The sequence below is a fragment of the Macaca fascicularis genome, chromosome 9 (assembly GCF_037993035.2).
Source record: "Macaca fascicularis isolate 582-1 chromosome 9, T2T-MFA8v1.1".
NCBI lineage: Eukaryota > Metazoa > Chordata > Mammalia > Primates > Cercopithecidae > Macaca > Macaca fascicularis.
The window spans coordinates 57,376,695-57,399,623 of NC_088383.1; the positions used below are offsets into that span (position 1 = coordinate 57,376,695).

Sequence of the window (22,929 nt, forward strand, 5' to 3'; positions counted from 1 at the left end):
GCCTGAAGTTCCCCAGTACCTCTGTTTGTCTCTGAACTCATCCCCCAGTGCAGGCCCCCACTGACTTTCTTTATTCACCCCTTGCACTTGTGCACACTGAGCACACTGTCAGAGGGTGCCGTCTGGGTGGGATGGCCACCAGGCTCTAGAGGGACATCTTGTTAACTGCTTTTCAAGTTCTCCTAAAAAGTCTTACAGTTACGCTGAATCCAAGTGTCCCATCTTCTTTAACCAGTTCCACAAAGTAGATTTCACCAGCACTGATTTCCGGAGGTGATGGAGGACAAGAAGAACCAGTACCCTGCCATAAACAAACAAACAAAAATAAAGAGGGGATCAAGGCAGATGTCACCTCTTAGCTCTCACCTGCTCTCAGGAGCATTATTGCACCTCCGAAAGAGCATGAACTTTGGGCTGGGTCAGTAGGGGATGCATTTCTAGCTTTATCAGGCCTTCTCCATGTGACCTCAGACAAGGCAGGAGGAAGATGAGGGAGCGATGGACTGGACTGATGCCACTTCTAGGCAGAGAATGCTTGGGTCACTGTTCATGTTCCGCTGTCCCTCTGCCTAGAAGATAGGGTCTTTTGTCCTATCTGTCCCCTTTACTTAGTGCTTTCTAATCACCATGCATGTCAGAAAATTCTAATAACGCACAGGAAAAAAAACAAGCTGGAGGAAGCTGAACAACGAAGCCTCGATTCTTCCAGAGACCTTACACACCCCATGGCTGGCAAGGTGTTTTGTCTAAATATTAAAATTCAAGGAGCAAAACAACTGCTGAGGGTGAGACCTGAAGTGAGAATGTAAAGTCCACCATACTACAGAGGATCATCTGGCCACAAAGTTGGCCACAAGACCCAGAAGAGCCTGCACCATCTGGGTTGGGTCCTACAGCCTGCACCATGGTCAGCGTGGCCTTGGAGCTCCCTTGCTCCCCTTAACTGCCCCCAACCCCAGGAAACCAACTCTCAGGTTTGCCGCCAAAGAAATCGCAGCCTGAAGGCCTCTCTGGCCTGATTCCTGACAGAGAGGACCTCCCAGAGGAAGGCCTGGGGTGAAGGTTTCGGCTCTGGAGGCCAATCCCTTGCATTCCAATCCCAGCTCTGTCACCTGCTCCCTGAGAGAGCTTGGGTGTGCTCCTTTGCTCTCTCTGTCTCAGGTACCCCACCTATAAAAGGGGTTGATAATAGGAATGGTCTCATTGGGTTACCATGGAGCTTCCATAAGCTAATACATAAAAAGTGCTCAGGACCCTGCCTGGTACACAAGTAAACACTCAATTAATGGCAGCTACTACCATTATTCCTCTACCGGCCTCCTGCATACAGTTCCTCATGGGATGTGCTGTCCAGGTGAGCACCATGGCCAATTAGGAAGGCACTGTCACTCATGGAGCCCTATTTCTTTTTTTTTTTTTTTTTTTTTTTTTTTGAGACGGAGTCTCGCTCTGTCGCCCAGGCTGGAGTGCAGTGGCCGGATCTCAGCTCTATTTCATGCCAGATCCTTGTGGCAGGGGTCAAGACACACTACCCCAAAATAGGGCACCTTGGCACATTGGAGGAATTGGAGAAACAGCACATACAGGAAGGTTTCTCTGACCTTCCCATGCTCTTCTCTTCTGAAGCAGGCCCTAAAACCTAGGAGGGATTTTCTAACCTTCCCCTGAAGCAAGGCAGAAGACCCTCAAGTGAGAACGCCCTCCCTATATCCGGGAAAACGGAGCATGTTGTCTGGGAAGACACAGGGACTGAGAGAGGAATCTGAACAAACAGGCCTTCACTGAGTTCCTCCCAGGTTACATACTCCTGCTTTTTGTCTTATCTCATTTTTCCATGACTCTCCATTCTTCATGAAACACACTCAGGGAGAACTGTTTCTTCAGGTCATTTCCATATGAAGGCTCACATGTCACATAAAACTTACAGTAAATACTTGTGGATGCTTTTCTCTCATTAATCTGTCTTTAGTTACAGGGGGCCCAGCTGATTAAGCTAAGATGAGTAAAAGAAAGAGACGGGTGTTCTCCCCGACGCTGGCCATAGTACCATAGCTTCCACAGCTGTGGACAGGCATCATTATCTCTGTCATAAAAAGAGAAATGAGGTTGAAAGAGGTGCAATAACCTGCCTGTTTCAACCAGCAAGTTGTCCCAGCGAGAATGAGAAGGGCCACTCAGCCTGAGTAAGGGAAGAGAGGTTGTGGAAGGCCTCTTTTCAAAGGTCTTGGCAGCCTTTGGAGAAACCAGTAATATCAGTTCAGCACCTGGGGCTGGAAACACTGGCTGCTGTGACCAACCCTGAGGCTGAAGGGCGAGAGAAGGGAGTGGTTGATGGACCCTGATAGAGCTGTACTCTTTGTAGAGGGACACAGCCAACCTGTGTCAGCACAGGGAGAGAGTGGGATGAAGGGTGTGCAGCTGAGACCCCGGCACTGCCACCCTGTCCTCATTCATCCCACAACTGCAGGCTCCTCCCGAAGCTTCTCCTGGGCAGAACTAAGCAGGACACAGCAAGCTGACTCAGTCCATGAGCACCAGCTGTGCAGGGCCCAGAGCGAAATGGAGAGGCTGGAGGGGCCTAAGGAGACAATGCCACTCGGAGTCCAAAGAGACGGCAGAGGGTGGCAGAGCTGGGACTGAAGCACACAGCCCTCCATACACCTACTCCAGATCCCATCTTCTTCCTCCATGGGGTATGGCCAAGACCAAAGCCACTGAGTTCCCAGCTTGAGGACCAATGCAAGGACAACAATAGGAGGTGCCTGATTGCCCACGCCTTGCCGTTGGCAGCAATCAATTTCCTCATGTTGCTATCATCATAACAATTATAATTAGTGACTAAGGACTCCAGAGGCACCCACACTGAGCCTGCGCCCAGACACTGACTAGGAACTCTGCCTTCTTCTACGCATTTTTCTCAACAACCATGCCATGCAGGCATGTGCTTCTGTTTGAAGATGAGGAAGCTGTGGCTCAAAGGGGCTAAGTAACTTCCATCCACCTGACATGGAAAACAGAGAGCAGAAAGGGCCTAGGGGCCAGGCTGTTGGGCTCCACAGCCTGTTCTCGTTCCTCCAGATCTAGAAAGTTAACCAAGGGATGATTACCTTTAACGGCAGAAAGGAAAGCTGATGTCTCAGCCTGGGCACTAAGCTCTTCACCCCAGCCATGTCTAGTTCTTCAATATTTCTGTCCTGGTCTTGTGTGCGTGACAACAAACTTCCCTGGTACCCGAAGCTCAGGATGTCTGTAGAGGAGACCCCAGAATTGGCTGTGCTATTCTTCTCTTCATCTGGGTTATTTCCACAAACACCTATAAAAACAAGCCAAGAAAAAGTCAACAGCTTAAAAAGGCTGGCTTCTCGGTGGCATCTCTATGTGGGCACAGCGTTTTCCTCCAATGACAGAGGGATCTTTTATAGCTGCTCAGGAACAATGTGAATTTAGCTCCTCCTGAAAGATGTTGCATTTAGATTAGAGAAAGGGAAGATTCTATATGTGATTTAGAAACCTAGATAGAGCTTAAATGACCCAACTATGAATGCGTAGGCTCAAAAGAAGTTCATAAGGCCAGCTCTCCCTTATTAAGCTCTAGCCATGTGATAGGCACCTTAGATATACATACATATAGGAAGATATGGACATCTTCCCATCTTCTCAGCAGACCACCATGAAGGTGTAATCCCTGTTCAAACATAAGAAAACAGAGTCAAAACTATTAAGTATCTTGCCCCAAATCCTACAGCCAGCGTGTGGGCACTTAAACCCAGCCTCTCCTGAACACCCCACTGAGCATTTCTACAACCACCATGTGATCAAAAACCAACGTATCAGGTCCTTTTGGGAGGCTTGGTAATAACCAGACTGCAGGCCCCTCTGAGTGAAGGCTAGGCCACTGATTCCTGCTTACCCCATGTCTGACTTGTGACCTGGCACCGAACAAAGAAAAGAATATGAGGTTGTGAATCAGTAGAAAAACCTTGGGCAAGGTGCTTAACATATCTGAACCTAAGTTTTCCTGTATCTAAAGTAGAGATAATATCAATATCAATAATATTGTAGAGTTGATGAGGCTTAGAGATTATACATACAGAAAAGATTTTACATATGTAAAGATAAAAATATATATGTATATATGAAAGAATATATATTTCCTCATATGTATATATATGGCTCTCTCTCTCTCACACACACACACAGACACACACAGCTTAGTACATGGTAGAGCCTCAATAAATGTATCTACTGTTAATATGTTATTATTAGCTGCTCAACAAATACATGTGGGAGGAATGAATAATAGTCAGATTTTCTTTAGACCTGGATACAAGTAGATTTACTACTTTTGATACAGACTCATTAACACTCAGGGAAGTGCCCAAACTTGCTGAATGAATTCAATTTGAATAAATTTGATTTAATGAATTTGATTTGAAGTTATTCAAATCTAAAGGTATCCAGCAGGGAGTGGCTGGGCCACTGTTTCATAATGCTGCATTTCTGGCCATTTCATTCACAGATTCTGTCATCGTTGTCCTTCTGGCAGTATCATAAGCATCGGCTCATTATCTTCCACATCCTCCATGAGAGGTGAGGATGGGACTTACGATTGAATTGAAAAGTCAAGCCATGCTGCAGCTGGTGTCCTGCCTAGTAGACATATGAGCTGGGAGACCTTCTTTGGTAACTAAAACTCAATTTACTGTAGGCCATGACAGAGGCTCATGATGGACATTTTATCTGTCTGATCCCGATCTCCCATCTAGCCCAGGTGCCTTAACAGCAGCCTAACCAGATAGAAGAAAGTCACAGTGGTCAAGTCTCTGCCACGGAGACCCAGCCAGCATCACCAAGGAAACGTCTTCCTCTGGCAGTGGCCCAGCTGTATGAGGAAACCCCACCATGATGAAGGCAGCATTGTCAAAAGGTAGCTGGAGCACCACAGCGAAAAGACATTTTATTCCCAGCCATTGTGGGAAACTCATTGTCTGGAATTTTAATGTGAGGTTGCGGTTTGAGAATAGCAGACCTCGAGTACCGCTTTTTGACAACCTCCACCACAGCAGGCCATCCTTGGACTATGCTGAATTGTGATTCAGTCACCTGCATTGTGTTTCCTGATGACACATGGGATGGTTTGATTGCTCCTGTCAGTGGAGGATGTGGAAGAAAACACAGGGATTGCTGAACCACTGCAGAAAGGAGAGCAGTGGTGCTGGGAAATCCAACAGAGACAACAAGCCTGAGACTGGCATTGGGGACGTGCTGAGGCCAGCCCCTGGGAGGCTTCAACCCCGGGATGAAGGGTGTGGGGCTGAGACCCCAGCACGGCCACCTTCCACCATCCATAGCTTCTGGACGGGGGAGCTGCATGGCACTGTGTACATATACAAGAGTGAGAGTATACACAGTGTTCAGAAGGCAAGGCAAATGTAGTGCCTGCATTTAGGACCTAGAAAATGCAGGCTGGTGTGACAGGAAGTCCTCCTGTATACAAAGGAAAACTGTACGACACCCCTGAAGTGTGAAGAAGCAAGTGTGAGCCTGCTGGTAGTTTACAGGATCACCCAACCAAAAGCAGCAGTGGTCTCAGGAAACTAGGGAGAAGGGATGCTAGCCTCCTCCCATTACTTCCTCCAGGCTCCTCAAGCTTGCTCCCAACAAAAACAATAGTATTTTCCTTTGATATAGGCAGTTGTTGCTCTCTCATTCTTATCTACAGGATGAAGAAAAACATCATTAAAAAGTACTTTACTCTTTAGGTTGATCATGAACACGCACATCAAGTAAGAAGAGTGAGCTTGCCATGAAAATTCAGCTTTAAGAACAGGCCAGGTGCAGTGGCTTATGCCTGTAATTCCAGCACTTTGGGAGGCAGAGGCGGGCAGATCACCTGAGGTCAGAAGTTCAAGACCAGCCTGACCAACATGGAGAAACCCCATCTCTACTAAAAATACAAAATATGCTGGGTGTGGCGGTGCATGCCTATAATCTCAGCTACTTGGGAGACTGAGGCAGAATTGCTTGAACCCAGGAGGTGGAGGTTACAGTGAGTGGAGATCACACCATTGCACTCCAGCCTGGGCAACAAGAGTGAAACTCTATCTCAAAAAAAAAAAAAAGAAAAGAAAGAAAGAAAAGTTCCCGTTATCCTCAGCAAACTAACACAGGAACAGAAAACCAAATACCGGGCCAGGCGTGGTGGCTCACGCCTGTAATCCCAGCACTTTGGGAGGCTGAGGCGGGTGGATCACTTGAGTTCAGGAGTTTAAGGCCAGTCTGGCCAACATAGTGAAACCCCGTCTGTACTAAAAACTACAAAAATTAGCTGGGTGTGGCAGCGCATGCCTGTAATCCCAGCTACTCAGGAGGCTGAGGCAGGAGAATTGCTTGAACCCGGGAGGTGGAGGCTGCAGAGATCATGCCATTGCACTCCAGCCTGGGCGAGAGAGTGAGACCCCATCTCAAAAAAAAAAAAAAGGAAAATCAAATACCACATTTTCTCACTTATAAGTGGGAGCTGAATAATGAGAACCCATGGTCACAAAGAGGGGAACAACAGACACCGGGGCCTACTTGAGGGAGGAGGGTGGGAGGAGAGAGCGGGTCAGGAAAAATAACTATCGGGCACTCTGCTGAGCACCTGGGTGATGAAAAGGTCTGTACATCAACCCCTGTGACACTAGTTTGCCTGTAATAACAAACCTACACAGGTAGCCCTAAACCCAAAACAAAAGTTTAACAAAGAACAGTTCCTGTCTCCTCCCCAGCTGATTGCTATACCTAAACCCAAACTACAGAAATCCTGGCGCAGTCCCTATCAACAAGGACTTTGGGTGGCAAGAAAAAGGTTCTCCCTGCCATGCAAGGAGAGTTGACGGAAAAAAAAAGACTGGTTGTATCCAGCCGTGTCTAACAAAGAATTAGAGTAGGTTACTCCCTTTCAGCAACACAAGCAGTGGTAACGCCCATCCTGCGCCTGAAATTGGAAAGCTTATTAATTTGTGCCACTACACTGCTTCTTTGCAAGCCAATACCACGAGGAAAGCAATACAGAAGACCTACGTGGACTTCAAGGTCTAGTACCTCATAGTAATCATGTACTCCTGAAAACAGGGGAGGCTCTTCAGCTCCCAAGAGCAGGTTAAAACATACCTTTTGACTGAGAAATAATTAACTCTATGTTGTCAGGGGAATTCTGGATCATCCTAACAGCCATGTTGAATGTGAAGCCCTCCAGACTGATGTGATTCAAGGCTAGTATCTGCCCTCCTGGAAAAATAATACATCTAAATAATCCTTCCAAGGAAATAAAAAAGAGTGATTTCTTAAAACAGTATCTCTAGTGATTTAAAAAGATGTACCTGGTTTGATCATTTTTGCTTTTTCTGCTGGTCCTCCAGGTATAATAGAAGATATAAAAATGCCAGGGTCAGCTTGGCCTGCATACTCTCCCTCATTAATGACAAAACCTGTAATCCAAGATGACAGTCCATGATAAGATGATACTTAGTGATTTTGCTGTTCAGAGAGGTTAGGTCATTTCCCTGATATCACACAGCTACCAAGTGGCATTAGCTAATGGTTACAGTCAGGTCTTCTGATCCTCAAATAGAGGATCCTTTCTACTCTGCCATGATACTTGGAGAAAGGTAGATTGTTCCCCATTAGTAAGCACAGCTAAAGCTAGGAGCACAAACCACCAATAGGCACTGGATTTTGCTTCAGTAAAGAAATGATTTTTAATCAAGTACCTTGTTTCTTATACAGTTTTTAGGGTCTTAGAAAGTGGTCACTAGTAAGAGGTGAGATAAATTGACTCTTTTTCCCCATGGCTGACTAGAAGAAGGTTGCTACATGGGGAAAAAATGTAGGGGAAAAAATCTTTTTCTGCATTGTACTTAGATGCACTGCAAAAATGTATCAGGCCTAAAAGAAAAACTTTGAAACAAAAGTCCCATTGCTCTTTAGGAACAATTAAAGGGAGAAAAAAGCAGAAGTGATTACTAGAAAAGGCAAACTGGGAGAGGAGGGATAGGAAAGGGGAGTAGACAAGTTGAAAGGGAAAACAGCACCCACCTCCCCACTTTGCCCAGCGGTAGAGACTGGGCCTCACCTGCAGGGAACCCTCTTACCAAAACCACGATGTGGGTCGCGTTTCAGTGTCACACGCACGATTTCTCGGCCTGGTTCAGCTGTAAAGCTCTTCCTCCTATTATTCTGTGACCCTAGAGGTAGAATCAGAGCACCACACTGTGCTTTTCCCCAAAATTATTTGGGAGCTAATACAAAAGGAGTAAACAGCATTTCACACACACACGTGCATGCACATTCACATGCACACATTCCTGAAAACAAAAGTAGCTCATATTTTATCTTCCAGCAGTGCTGGGAATGGACGCCTGAACACACACTCGCATAAGCCTCTCTGGAGTGTCACTCAGTGTTGCTCAAGTTCCAGCTTAAAGAGCAGGGGCAAGAACAGTATGGGCTATGGTGCGTGTTTTCTGTATGACTTATTGTAGCTATTTTGTTCCGCATTGGTTTTGGGACAAGACAGAGGATGAGCAGAGATGTATTAATACTTGCTGAGAGTGAAAACAAAAACAAAAGCTAAAACAGAGATGAGACAGCAAAGCCTTCCCATCCCAGGCCTCAAATAACCAGGGGTGACAAGGTGCCAGCAGCCCAGCCTGTGTGACCTGTGGTCTTCCCCTGGCTTGGATCATGGAGGAGCCCCAGACAGAGCCCCGAAGCTGTTCCTGGAGAGCTGGAGTCCTGGGGTGGGGCACTTCAGTGTGTGCCACAGCGTACTTGGGACAATCCCCAAACAGTGACCCACCACTGCAATCCTTCCGCGTCTCTCCCTCCCCCAGGGACCTTGGCAGCAATTGGCAGACGGTTACTGGTAAAGAGTTGCCTGGCAGTTTTCCTGATTGATATGGTTTGGCTATGTCCCCACCCAAATCTCAGCTTGAATTGTATCTCCCAGAATTCCCACATGTTGTGGGAGGGACCCGGGGGAAGTAATTGAATCATGGAGGCTGGTCTCCCCATGCTATTCTCGTGATAATGAATAAGTCTCACAAGATCTTATGGGTTTATCAGGGGTTTCCACTTCTGTTTCTTCCTCATTTTTCTCTTGCTGCCATCATGTAAGAAGTGCCTTTTGCCTCCCACCATGACTCTGAGGCCTCCCCAGCCGTGTGGAACTGTAAGTCCAATTAAACCTCTTTTTCTTCCCAGTCTTGGGTATGTCTTTATCAGCAGCATGAAAACAGACTAATACACTGATCCAATCCCCAGGTTTAATGCTCACTGAGTAGAGATATTTTTCCAAGTGTCGGATCTCTTTGTCCTTACATTCAACGGGGAACTGGCCAGGAGGATGCATGGCAGAAGGGACTGCCGTCTACTCTGTGTATGTTTTCTGGTGAATACTAGGAAACATGGGTGTTCTGGCCTGCATAAAGAAGCATATCTACAGTGAATGGTGCCTTTTTCTGAACACACCCTCCATAGGAGGTATTCTTCCTTCTGGATGAGAGTGTTGCGATTGTCTTCGCCAGAGCTAACACACTTCAGATCCACATACCCAGCCAAAGCTAAATGTCTCTTCCCAACCACAGGTAGTTTAAAAAGAAAACAATTCAAAAAACAAAAAGATTACAAACATTGTGTGGGAAGCAAAATGAAGTGGTGGTAAAAGACTCAAAGCAAGCTTCCTGCGTAGGGGTTCCTCTACCCGAGACCTGGCCGCGGCCTGGCGCATACCTGCATGCACGCTCTGAACAGGTGGCCCAGAGAGAGAGTCCCAGGTCATTGGCTTCTGGATCACACAGGCACTCTTCAGCTGCTCCCGGCCAGTGCAGGGGCTGCCGGGAAAAGACAATGAGGTTAGATAAGGTGGCCGCCCACGGGGAAGGACAGTGAGGTTAGATAAGGTGGCTCAAGGAGGAAGCAATTTCTTGGTATTTCTGAGTATGGATGGTGGCCCAGGGAGGGCAGCCTTGTGTCCAGTCATCCAGCAGCTCCTCAAAGGGACCCCGTCAAGGGTTGATCTAGTTATTAGGAGGGCACTGGGAAAAATGGCTCTAGGATCTTTATGTCTCAGAGGGGACACTGAGGTCACTCGGCTTCATATGAGCTTCCTACTATGTGCAAGATATGTGGCCCTGCAAACCTCCATTTATTCAACCATAAAATAAGAATAATATTCCTACTTCCCAGGCTTCTAATGGAACTGAAATGAGATAGGAAGCATCAAACACCAGCCCTCTTAGTGGATACTGATGTTTTGTCATTTGCTCCTGTTTTCAGCTGAAGGCCTTCAGCCAGACCAGGCGCCCTCCACACCCCATCTACCATGTGACTGAGGGCTGCACAGGGTCACTGACCTGCTTGATCATTGTACATGCTTGTGTTGGGTGCCGCCTGATCATACCATGCTGTGAACAAGAAGCATTCACGTAGGCATTCAGTTGGCCCTGATGGAATGTGCCGCATGCTAGTAAATAATGTATTAGAGCCTAGCAGAATAACGAGTCAAGGGAGATGTTGCCCCAGCCCTGGGGTCAGTTCTGCACAGAGATAAGCTACATTTAGAGGTGAGCAATGTCTAGAGTGAGAGGGAACGATTGATGTAAAGCTGTGTGTCTCAGAGCCCTGGAAAAAGCCAGCTCTGGGCCTCCTGGGTGGCCGAACATCTGAGCAGATTCAGCTTCCCTGGTTACCCAGACTGACCCCACCCCTCAGAGCCCCACAGCCATCTCACAGCTTCAAGCAGCTGGACTATGTAGCAGGGGATGCTGACATGGACAGTTTCCTGTGGACCCTCCCCCTGTACCCTTGGAGCTGTGACACCAGGGCTCTCTGCAGGGAGCTTGGTACTGTGCAAAGAGGCTGCAGCTGGAAAGGGAAGAACGGGGTAGTCGGGGGAGGAGAAGTCCAGCCTCACAGCGAGGTGCAGCACAGAGTAGCTTTGGAGGCTGGCAACGGATGAGGCCTCACTCTGACTTGGCTCGTGTTTGTGCTTCCCTTGCAGCGCGATAGACCCACAGTGACAGAACCCCAGGTGTCAGGCCTGGGCTCCAAAACACTGAGGGTAAAGGGTGAGTCAGGCATGGGCCCTGTCCTCTGGGAGTCCCCAGCCTGCTGTGGGATGCAGGGGGGATGACTTTCATGCCTCCTAGAGCCAACCAAGGAGCCCAGGGAGAGGCAGCGACAGGGTGTTTGTGTGCTCAATGGATGGAGAAATCCCCACAGTCTGGGAGGAGCTGAGAGAGGCCATGAGGCTGAGGGGGGCTTCAGGTGGCCTTTAGGGAAAAGGAAGAGCTTTTCTGGGCCTGGGTTTTTATGACTCATGTGATCTGGGCCACACATGCAACCCTCTACTGCTTAAAAGCCAGTCACTGCCAGCCACAAAAGGATGAAATGTGAATGATTCCACTCATCTGAGGAGCCTGGAGCAGTCACATTCACAGACCAGAAGGAGCACGGCAGCGGCCACGGGCTGAGGTGGGTGGAATGGGAGTTGTGTCGAATGGGTGCAGTTTCAATTTGGGAAGACAGACAAAACTCTGGGGATGGACTTCGGTGATGGTAGCACAACATCGTGAGTGGACTGCATGCTACTGAACTGACAAATGGTTAGGATGGTAGGTGTTATATTATGTGTATTTTTTACCACAATTTAAACACATTTTAAATGCAAACTTTAAAAAAACCCATTTACTGAAAGCTTTCCCTGCCAGCCTCAGAGCTAAGGATACACAGGGCACATTGCTGTTCTTGAGAAGCTCCATGTTTAACAGCACAGACACAAGAGTGTGGGTGTCAGGGTGGACGGGACAGAGGGTACTGCCCTAACTGGAGCCAGGGATGTGGAGGAGGCACACCTTTGCCTGAGGCAGTGGGGAAAGGCTTCAGAAAAGCAGTGATGTGAAGTCAGAGGCCACCTCCCAGGAGTGGGAGGTCAGGCAGGAGCTGTACCTCAGGGCAGGCAGCCACTGGCACCTCTGTTCCAAGAGGTGCTGTGTAAACAACTGCTCAGGAATGCCACTGGCGATGGGGTCCTGCCTCCACGTGTCAGCCTTCCCTCCTGTGTTCACATGCCCAGGCTCAGGCCAGCGGCATGGCCCGCACCTTTCTACACAGACCCCACGTGGGCCACCTATCTGCTGGCCTGTGAGCTCATGAGGCGGGGACCACATCTGCCCTGCTCACCACCGAGTCCTCCACACCTGACCCAGAGCTGGCACATAGTAGGTGCTCAATCCATTTTTTTCTAGTAAGACTAAGGAGGCCCTTGCTCATGGTGTTCCTCCTCTTCTTCTCATGGTGCCCAGATCCTACTCATCAGTCAAGACCTGATGTCACATCCCCCAAGCAGCCCTCCCTGGTGCCCTTGCTTGGAAATTGCTGCACTGTTCATGGAGCCTAACGCTGTGTTTGAGACCAGCATCAGGGCAGTCACCACAGACCCAGCCCATATTCAGCTTTTAAAACATGACTTAATTCCCACAGCCACCCAGTGGGGAGGGATGACTATTACTACCACTGGACGAATGAGGAAACTGAGGTCTGGGGTGTTGAATAACTTCCTTGAGGTCACACAGCACTAGACCGTAGAGCAGGTGTTGGCGAAGGACTTCCATGATGCAGGGCTTGATCCAGAACCCTGTCAGAAGGGGCCCTCGGCAGAGTGGCCTCTGTACCATGACAGAAACGCTAAACATCTCATCTGCATCACTGTCATGGCCTTTGGCCCACCTCAGACTTCGACTGCCGTGGTGAGGGGCAGTTCCATGAGAGCTCAGGCTCAGCTGAGCTGACAGCATACTGGCTGAGGTGTGGCCCTCTTTCTGCTCTAGAGATTCTTGTCCATCTTGGGGGCCATCTCCTCCACCCCCACTATTCCTACCTTACCCAAAAGCATGGGAGAGTCCAGGCCTCCCATCCTTCGACCAAAGGGAAGTAGGAGCCAGTACACGGTGTTTGCCTCCTGTCCTGCAGTTCTAGGAGGCCTCTGCACACCTTTGTGGAGCTGAGCCCTGGTTGCCCTCAACAGCTACCTGGTGACCCCCACCGTTGTGACCACACTTTGCCTGCTTCCTTAACTCACTCTCTCGCTCACTCCTTCTTGGCATCAGCTCCACAAAAACATATCCACACCCAAACCAGTGTCTCAAGCTGTGCTTCTTGGGGGTGGGGTTGGGGGAATCTTCCAAGAATTCAAAAGCCTAGTAATTAGGTTTCCCTTTTCACCCACGGGTTACCAGTAACTTCTGATGTGAGTTATTAAGGATCATGAAAATTTGGCATTTGTAAACCAAGATTAGAGTTATACCGAATTGTATGGAGGGCACCAATTCAGCTTTCTCTCAAGAAGGCCAGCTACCATGCAATACTGAAAAGCCCCTACTATGCATGACCACTGGCCAGTCGCTGGAAGGGCCACCATTCTCAGGAAGGATGCTTTGCGGGAAACACATCCTCAAGATGGCCTTGAGTCAGTCATGGCTTCTTCTGCCTTTTAAACAATGAAGTGCTATAAGGTACCATCAGTTGGGGTGACAGATGAAAGATGTCCACAAGGTCTTGGATACTCCTACATCAAGAACTGGAGCCTATTTCTGCTCCCCTTGAATCTGTGCTGACCTGTGACTATTTTAACCAACATTATGGCAGCAGTGACACTAGGCTAGCTTCAGGCCTAGACTTGAAGAGAACTGGCAGCTTCTTTTTGGGATCTTGGAGCCCTCCTGCCATGCAGAATCTTGCTGGAGATCCCACAGGGAGAGGAGTTGAGACTACTCACGGAGAGAAAGGGTCTCCATGAGCACTGCCTCTCAACCATCCAAGGAATCAGGCTGTGAACAAAGTCATCTTGCATCCTCTAGACTACTCCAACATCTGCTGGACCCCAGTCAATAGCACATGAAGCCCAGAAGAATCCCTCAACTAAGTCCTGCCTGAATTTCTAATCCAGTTCATTGTGAAATTTCTAATCCAGTCGTTTGTTACATAGCAATAGATGCTCGAAACCATTTTGCTTTACCACTGTTGATTTAGTTTGTGATGCACAGCAATTTATATTTGCATCAACAGAATTGGGGACAATAATTTTCTAAGAATTACTTTAAGATGATAGTCATGGATGTAGATATAGGTATAGCTATAGATACACACATAGACTTTCAGTTCAAATGAATCATCCATACCTTCTTGCTGAAGTAGCTGGAAAACTCATCCCAAAAAAACAGATCCTGCAGCAACCTTCATTGGTCATATGCTGCCTGGGAATCTGTGCTATTTCTATAAATTGCAGTGTAAATGTAATCCAAGTCCTAGGCTATTTTTAAATTTATGAATCATTGTTTTGTCATGTGAAGTTGCATTTATAAGCCCATTATTTTTACATACAAATTTAAATGATAAGCAACTCATCAATAGGAAAGGTAGCATGGTGTAGAGGTTAGGAGTTGGACTCTAAGGCCAGCTGCATGTGTTCAAATCCTAACCCCTGGGTTTTCTCTCTGTGATGTGATGAGGACAACAGAAACACTTAACGGAGTCATAAGACTTAAATTAGTTGATGTGTACGCATGCTCGGAAGAGCACCTGGCTGATAATAAGGCCAAATAGGCTTATTGCAACTTGTTTATTTGTCCTCTCCAATTTCGTATTATCATGTAGTTCTTTCTTCACCGAAAGACGGGAGCATCATAGAAGGAGGAATGAGATGTTTGTCCTAGAGTGTTGAACATAGACTTAGCCCATAGCTGGCCTTCTGTAAATCTCTGTGGAATTGATTGACAGTTACCCAATAAATATATACTTTTCTCAGACATCTAACATCCTTTAAACAATTTCTTGGCTGGCCGTGGTGGCTCATGCCTGTAATCCCAGCACTTTGGGAGGCCGAGGAGGGTAGATCACCTGAGGTCTGGAGTTCGAGACCAGCCTGACCAACACGGAGAATCCCCGTCTCTACTAAAAATACAAAAATTGGCCAGGTGTGGCAGTGCATGCCTATAATCCCAGCTACTTGGGAGGCTGCGGCAGGAGAATCGCTTGAACCCGGAAGGTTGAGGCTGTGGTGAGCCAAGATCACCCCACTGTACTCCAGCCTGGGCAACAAGAACGAAACTCTGTCTCAAAAAAAAAAAAAAAAAAAAAATCTTCAATACAGATCACTGCAGAGCATCGAGCACATGGTGGTTTGGGCCCAGACTACAAATGTGTCACACCCACCTGCGCCCGATGCCTTCTGCTCCAGCCTCCTTGCTGCCGTCCACTTTGAAGTTATCCAGTGATGTACTCAACATGCCTCCTACAGCGTCCTGAAGCCTGGATGCAAACAACTCGTTTTCTGAGCATGACAATCTCTGAATCCAAATGAGAGGCTTAGACTGGGCCTGGTGTGCAGGACTCAAATTGGCCATTTGCACAAACTTATCATGGTCTGAATCTGGGGAGAAAAAGATAGACATACACACACACAAGAATGATGCTGGATTCATTGCTGTGGTGGTTGTAACATATCACTGGGCCCCCGCTCTCCTCCTCCTTTCTTTTTCTGCTGCTATTTTGTCTCCTGCGATTATCCCTGGGAATGCAAGTTCTCCTAATTAGCACTTGCTAATGAAAGAAACCTCAGAAACAGAAGAAGGAAGAGACAAGATGCTCTCTCTCCCCCCTGCGACTGACAGGACGCAGAGCCAAGGAGCCTGTTTAAATGGGTGCTAACCCTAGAGCATTTGCGGGTGTGTCGGGCTCTGGCAGAGCCTCCCGTGAAATCAGCTGCCCCATCCCTTTCTGCTTTCTGCTTTTACAGATCTGTCCTCCCAAACATTCTTATAACAAACATCCTCCAAATCCCCTGGGATCCCAAGATTAGGCTCTGCTCTGTGGAGTATAACCTTTAATCTCTACACAGCTTAGTTTGCCCTGGTAATCATATTTAATACAAGGTCCTATTTCCTGGAATATAATATGAAATGTGTTGGGTCCCCTCAGCTTTGACAGTTGCCTTTATCCTTTCATGCAGAAATGTTTAATAAATAACTTTGATGAAATCTTGAACTTAAGACAATGGATGTGATTAACTCCCCACTTCCCTATTCACATTGTTCATAAAAAAATTTGGGATTTGAAAAATAGAGCTTTTAAGTTAATGAGGCTTTACATAAAGCCAAGTTAGTATTTTAAGAAAGGAAAATGATGACTACATTCTGACCATCTGCGCCTTGCTAAAACCAAGAAGGAAAGAATGGCCAGACACATGGTAGTGGTATGGCTCCTGGTTTCTCTGTGTGTGTATGTGTGTGTGCACATGCACTTCTAGAGCCTGGTGAAGTGCCTCCATTTCAAGGATATCCATGGGCATATATTTCTTCAAACAGACCCCCCTCTCTTCCCTACAATGGTGTCTGGTTCCTTGCCAGGGCTGTGCTCACTGAAAAAGCCAGCATTTTTAAAAAAACTTTTTGAGAATTTTCTGCATGCATGAGGCATTATGGTAACATCACTCACATACAGTAGGCAAAAAGCAATGAAGGAATATAAGTAAATTAAATGTGACCTGCAGCTTTTGCACAAATTGCATAGTATCTTACTCCAGAGCTAGGGCTTGCTCAGAAACAGCAACAACAGCAGTAATGTCAACACCAACTACTAATATTTGCTGAATGCTTACTATGTGCCAGGCATCGGGGGAAGCACATTATCTGCACTGTCTCATTTAATCGTCACAATAACCCTGTGGGGTAGATATTATTATACACAATTTATAGATCATGGAACTTGGGGCTAAGAGACTGTTAATAATTTGCTCATGGTCCCAAAGCCAGTAAGCGGTAGGGCAGACTCACACTCAAACCTGCAGACTCCACAGTCCACGCTGGAAAATGGGGACGCTGAGGACACAAAGACAATGACAGCAGCAGGGGAGATTGATCTGAGACACGCCCAGCCTTCTGTTCACCAGGGCCCAAAGGGACAGTCACCTTAGACTTAATCATGATGGATATTAATACACACGGGGGGATATTCTAGGCAGAGAGTGAAGGCAAGGTCTCAGCTCAGAGAGGTTTAGCGGGTTTGAAGCAAGACTGTTCAGAGACTGTGATTACAGGAAGGAGCCATCCCTTAGAGGCAGGGGACTCACAGAAGTCAGCAGGGGAGAGAGAGCTCAAGGGCCTGTGAGATGCTGGAGAGTGCCTGGAGCCTGAGGAGGAAGCTCAGTTAGCAGGAGAGGGGCCGCTTAGTGAGGTCAGGAAATGAGAACCTGGGTGCCAAGCACTCAGCATCAGGGACTCAGCCTACAGCTGTGGGCTGGCAGGGCTGCCGGTGAGTGCCAGTGTCATCGCTAGGCCTCAGCTTCATGGGGCTAACTGGGTGGACAAACAGTGGAGGGGGATTTGTTGGAAGGTGGTAGAGCCAAAAGCAGACAGCCTTTCAAGAACGGAAGGAAGTATTGCCATGAATGTCCCAAAGCCACTAGTGAGCCGAGGACAGTGGACAGTTTCTATTCCCTGCTGTGGGTGACTCGTAGCATAATTGTGGCACTAGGGAAATAAGGCTGAATCCATCTGGATGTCAAGGGCAAAGTCCAAGTCAGTTACAGTGTCACAAGGGCACAGGATATACTCAGAGCCAAGTGCCACGAGGAAAAGACACCCAGGACAAGATTCTGGGCAGCCCACTGCAAATCTGCAGTCTTGCCGCCTTCTTGGGGAAGGGCCAAGACCATTCCTGCAGCCCCCAGGCCACCCATGAGAAGAGCTGAGCAAAGGCCCATGGACCCCACTGTGCAAGGCTGACAGATCCCGCCTATTTAGTCCTGAAATTATGCATTTGTAAAAGCTCAGTGATCTATCTTTTCTCCCCACAGAACCAAATATAACTATAAAGTAATATGCTTATTGAGACAATTTACAGAAGAGTGACTAAGAAGCACTTGGAAAGTGCTCAACTGCTCAAAAATCAAAGGACTGCAAAATAAAGCCACAGTGAGAAATCACTTCTAGCTATCAAATGAACAAAGATAAACACGATGATATCTATTCCAGCAAGGATGCAACAAAACAGGCAAGACAATACTGGGCTTGAGAATGGCACTCGCAAAAACAGCAATAGTCTTAAAAATGCCCATTGCTGGTGCTCAGCAATTACACTTCTGAGATCTAACTAAAAGAAACGATATAAAATACAGAAAAATATTTATTCAAATGATATTTATCATATTATTTATAATACTTAAAAACAAAAAGTGAACTAAATATCAAAAATGGGAATGGTTCAGTAAATGATTGTAATTCCACGCAAATCGTCCATTTGTTCATCAAAAAACATGTATTAACTGCTTCCCATTTGACACACCACACCTCTGTTCTGTGCTGGAGCTGTTCTTGTGGAACTCCCAGTCCACTGCTGACTACAGGCAGACATATCCACAAATAAAAGTGGCAGAATAATACAGGTGAGAAGACAGAAGTCTGCACAGCAGAGGGAGTGGTCCATCCACCTAGGAAGAGCCACCTGGGGGCAGTCAATCAGGAAAGCCTTCAAGGAGGAGGTTACCGGACTTATCTTGGTGGTCTGAGCCAGGAAAGGGTTGGGAATGCGCTGTAGGCAGAGGGTATGCTGGACACAAAGGCCCTGGAAGCTGAGTCATCCTGGTGTGCTGAACAGCCTGCAAGCTGGCATGAAAAACAGCCAGAAGCCAGAGAGGAAGAGTCAGGGCAAAGAATACAGCAGGACTGGGGGCAGAGTGGGAAGTGTCTGGCATGCCATTCTAGAAGAAGTTTGAGCTTGTCCCTGCAGACAGCAGAGAGCCATTAACAAGTTTTCAGTATGGAAGAAAATGATCGGATTGGTCCTTTTGAAAGGTCACTCTGAAGGCTGAGAAGGACAATTATCCGGGACATGAGTACCAGCAGCAAGTCCATTATGTGACGTGCCTCCATTTCAAGGATATGACATGTATTGGGTTTCCCCAGTTTTGATATTGCTCTCTCTCTGTTTTTGGTGACAAGTGGGGTGGGAAGAGACTCCCAGACACTCCCAGTTTCCTGCAGGGAGGCTGGGTGGACCCATTTGAACAAGACAGATATCATGGCAAAGAGAGGCGTGTGAGAGGAAGAGATCAATTATGGATGCCCCGAGCTTGAGGGATGTGTGGGGCCATCAGCTGGAGGTGGCCAGTTCTCAGCTGCATGTAATCACTGAAAAGGGTGTCTGCAGAGAGAGTTTCTAAAATGAAGAAATATTTTAAAAGGCAAGGAAACTTTGTCTGAACTCATCCTTTCAATGCAAATAAATGTTAGATTCCTAAAAACTCCTAAGACAGTAGAATGTGCAGTTTGAGAAAACAGCCTATTACAAGCCAAATAGGCCTGAAAGGACTAATTTTACAAGTGAGCTCATGAAATCTTTATAAATATTTTACAGTCACTGAAATCAGGCAATAAAAGCAACATCAATGGTGTTTCACACGCTGTTCTCAGCAATAGCAGGTAAGTCAGGTATAATTAATTTACGTTTGTCACCTCCAGCTCCCTGGAAATATCCTGGAACCACCAGCCTGTGGTTTCAATGAAATGTTTATATGTTCATCTGGTTCTGCTGCAAATAATAAAATAAGCTACCATAATTTTCTGCGTTTGGTTCTGCATCTGAAAGTTCAGCAATTTTGTTTCCCAGTTGACCCCAACTCCTGGGCCAGCCCCAGGGCCCAATGACACAGCTCCCACATGAATTGGCTGGCACTGAACAAAACCCCCGTGAGCAGGAGCCACCATTACTACTCTCGCACTGAGCACAGAACACCAGACATTGAGCTGGAAATGTTACACGCACGCACCTTCCCGCTGGAGCACAACACAAACCGACAGGATGGTCTGTATGCGCCAATGAGGGCACTCCAGCTCTGAAAGGGGAAGTGAGCTGCCCAAAGTCACACAGCTAGAAAGTGGCACTCCCCTCAGTCTACCGGACTCCACAGGCCACATTCCAAATCAGTGTTTCTGAAGCTTATATGTACATTCAAATCACTTGGGTTCTTTTTAAAAGGCAGATTCAGATTCTGAAGGTCTGGAGTGGGGCCTGCAATTCTGCATCCTTTGCAAGCTCCCAGATGACATGCATGCTGCAGCTCCAGAAACCATGCTCTGAACATGAAGGGTGTAAACCACTGTATTATATTGTTCCCTTTTGTAACCAAAGAAGAACTAATGCTTAGAGATTGACAGCGGCTGTGGTAAAGCCAGTGTGCAAAACCAAGTCTCTCTAGCACTGAATTCCATGCTCTGGCTGGTTATAAAAGGCCGTAGTACAGGCGCCGGGCCCCAACAGCCACAGGTTCAAACCTTGACTAGGCCCACCACTAAGCAGCCAGCACATTATTTAACTTTTCCAAGTCTCAGTTTGCTCCTCCCCATAATGCTGGTATACGCCTCCTGGGGCTGCTTGGCCAGGGCAGTTTGAGAAAACAATAAATTATGAACATAAGGGAGGTAATTAGTGTAAGTACTTAGCATAACAGCAGAAAAGTTAGTAATAACAATAGTAAATAGCTCCATAGCACTTCGTAAATGCTCAATAAATATTAATTTGTCTTATGTGATGTGTGCCCCATTTTAACCAATAGTCTCACTCTTAGTTATAACAATAATACATGTTCATTGTTGTAAGTTTAATAAATATCGAAAAAGTATCACAGAGAAAACAGTCATGCCTGCATACCTAACTCCCAAAGGTAATAACAAGTAACATTTTGGTGTAGTTCATTTCTGTATTCTTTCTTATCTTAAAATACATTAATATTAACCAAATTAGTGTGGTGTGTCTATCTATAACTGTGCTATTCAATACAGTAGGCACATGTGGTTGTTTAAATTTAAATATAAATGGACGAAAATTAAATAACATTGAAAATTTAATCCCTCAGTTCTTGTTGCCACCTTTGAAGTGTCCAATAGTGTGAACAAACGTGAACTTGAAAGAGCCAGTCCCTCAAGATGGATTCTGAGCAGCTAACTGGGCCCAAATTTAAAATAGATTGCTTTGGCCATTCAGGCTCTTTTTAGGTCCCATACGAATTTTAGAATTATTTTTTCTAATCCTGTGAAGAATGACATTGGTAGTTTGATAGGAATAGCACTGAATCTGTAAATTGCTTTGGGCAATATGGCTATTTTTACAATATTGATTCTTCCAATCCATAAGCATAGAATGTTTTTCCATTTATTTGTGTCATCTCTTATTTCTTTCAGCAGTGTTTTGTAGTTCTCCTTGTAGAGATTGTTCAGCTTTCCTGGTTAGCTGTATTCCTGGGTATTTCATTTTCTTTGTGGCTATTGTTTAAGTGGGATTGTGTTCTTGATTTCACTCTCAGCCTGAGATGTTGTTGGTATATAGAGATGCTACCGATTTTTGTACATTGGTTTTGTATCCAGCAACATGGATCGAGCTGAAAGCCAAATTCCTAAGGAAATTAATGCAGGAACAGAAAATCAAATACCACATGTTCTTCCTTATAAGCAAGAGCTAAGCATTGATCAGACATAGACATAAATATGGGAACAATAGACACTGTGGACTACTAGAGGGTGGAGGAAGGTGAGGTGGGTTAGAAAACTACCTATCAGCTTCTATGCTCACTACCAGGGTGACTGGATCCATACTCCAAACCTCTCAGCATCACATAATATTCCCATGTAACAAATCTGCACAAGTACCCCCTGCATCTAAAATAAAAGTTGAAATTTTTCTGAAAAAAATAAGTTCAGGCAAAAAAATCCTACCATACTAGGTACCTTAAATTTTTAAGATATGGTCCTGGTAAAACAAGGGTATTTATATTTTTTGAATTTAGAAGCACAGTAAGCAAAAGATCTGCTAAGCAACCAAAAGTAGGAGAATGTGATGAGTTACATTTCTCACTGTAATTGCTAAGCAGCAGCAAATAGCTTCCTGATTGGTACAGGTGCTTCCAGGGCTATTTAATAGGACATTCCTTGTCATTTTTGTTGGTAGGTAATCTTCAACTGTGCTGCATTCAGGTCACCATGCTGTTCACCTGATCTCTAGATTATGTGTACTGCAGAAACATTTTAGTGTTTTTCCTTGCAAGGATTCCAATCTAAACACAAATTACAAACTCTGCCTCTTCAGTAATCTGGTCCTGCTATGAATTTAATACCAAACTCTCAATTAAGGGTGATACAGTAGATGGCTACAGCCATTATGGCAAGGACCATGGTGTATCATTACACTACTTCCTCTTCCTGGGCACACAGGAACTCCTCCCTTTCCAACCCCTCTTGTAGTGGTCATGGGGGCCGTGTGACTATGTTCTGTTAATGAAATGCAGATGAAAGGAATATGAGTCACTTTGGGGTCTGTCTCTTAAAACATCTTGTGCAATTTTACACCTCTCTCTTTCCTTTCTGGAGTAATTGTTCTAGATAATGGAGCTCTCCGTGGAAGCAGCCAAGACCCCAAGTCGCTGGAGGAGAGCTGCAAAATAGCCAGACTAAGAAGCACCTGAGAAGCAAACTTTTGCTGTATTAAGCCATTGAAATTTCAATGTTTATTTGTTACCTTTTGTCCAAAATTGTATTATGTTTCATAAGTAAATAAAAACTAAAAGCTAAAAAATATAAATAAATAAATAAATAAATAAATAAAACAGAGCCAAGCAGCCATTTGCTGATTAGAGGTCACACGGGTACTCTGAGTTCCCTGAATACCCACCCTTCTGTTTAATATTGGGACTTTCAGAGCTCACCTGAACCAACCAATCAGAGCTCACCTGCCTCCTCAAATCAGAGCTCAGCTACTTCAGCTAGCCAGAACTGCACCACATCAACCAATCTGAACTAAGCAAGTTTGAATCCTTCATTTGCATAAATGAACTTGATT

General features: G+C 46.1%; 1 protein-coding gene across 6 annotated transcripts in view; it reads right to left on the minus strand.

The window, feature by feature from the left end:
• The window catches only part of FRMPD2 (FERM and PDZ domain containing 2), a 128,639-nt gene that overhangs the window by 24,495 nt on the left and 81,215 nt on the right, over positions 1-22,929 (minus strand). For all 6 annotated transcript variants that reach the window (XR_012417245.1, XR_012417244.1, XR_012417246.1 and 3 more), the window contains exons 16-22: positions 15,256-15,472; positions 9,775-9,875; positions 8,136-8,228; positions 7,365-7,472; positions 7,156-7,272; positions 3,108-3,313; positions 197-301 (exon numbers count right to left, since the gene is read on the minus strand). Coding sequence is in view for 3 of the 6 variants with exons in the window: in XM_045399921.3 (XP_045255856.2) it covers positions 197-301; positions 3,108-3,313; positions 7,156-7,272; positions 7,365-7,472; positions 8,136-8,228; positions 9,775-9,875; positions 15,256-15,472 (947 nt within the window). In the remaining 3 variants the exon portion in view is untranslated. The remainder of the gene's footprint in view (positions 1-196; positions 302-3,107; positions 3,314-7,155; positions 7,273-7,364; positions 7,473-8,135; positions 8,229-9,774; positions 9,876-15,255; positions 15,473-22,929) is intronic.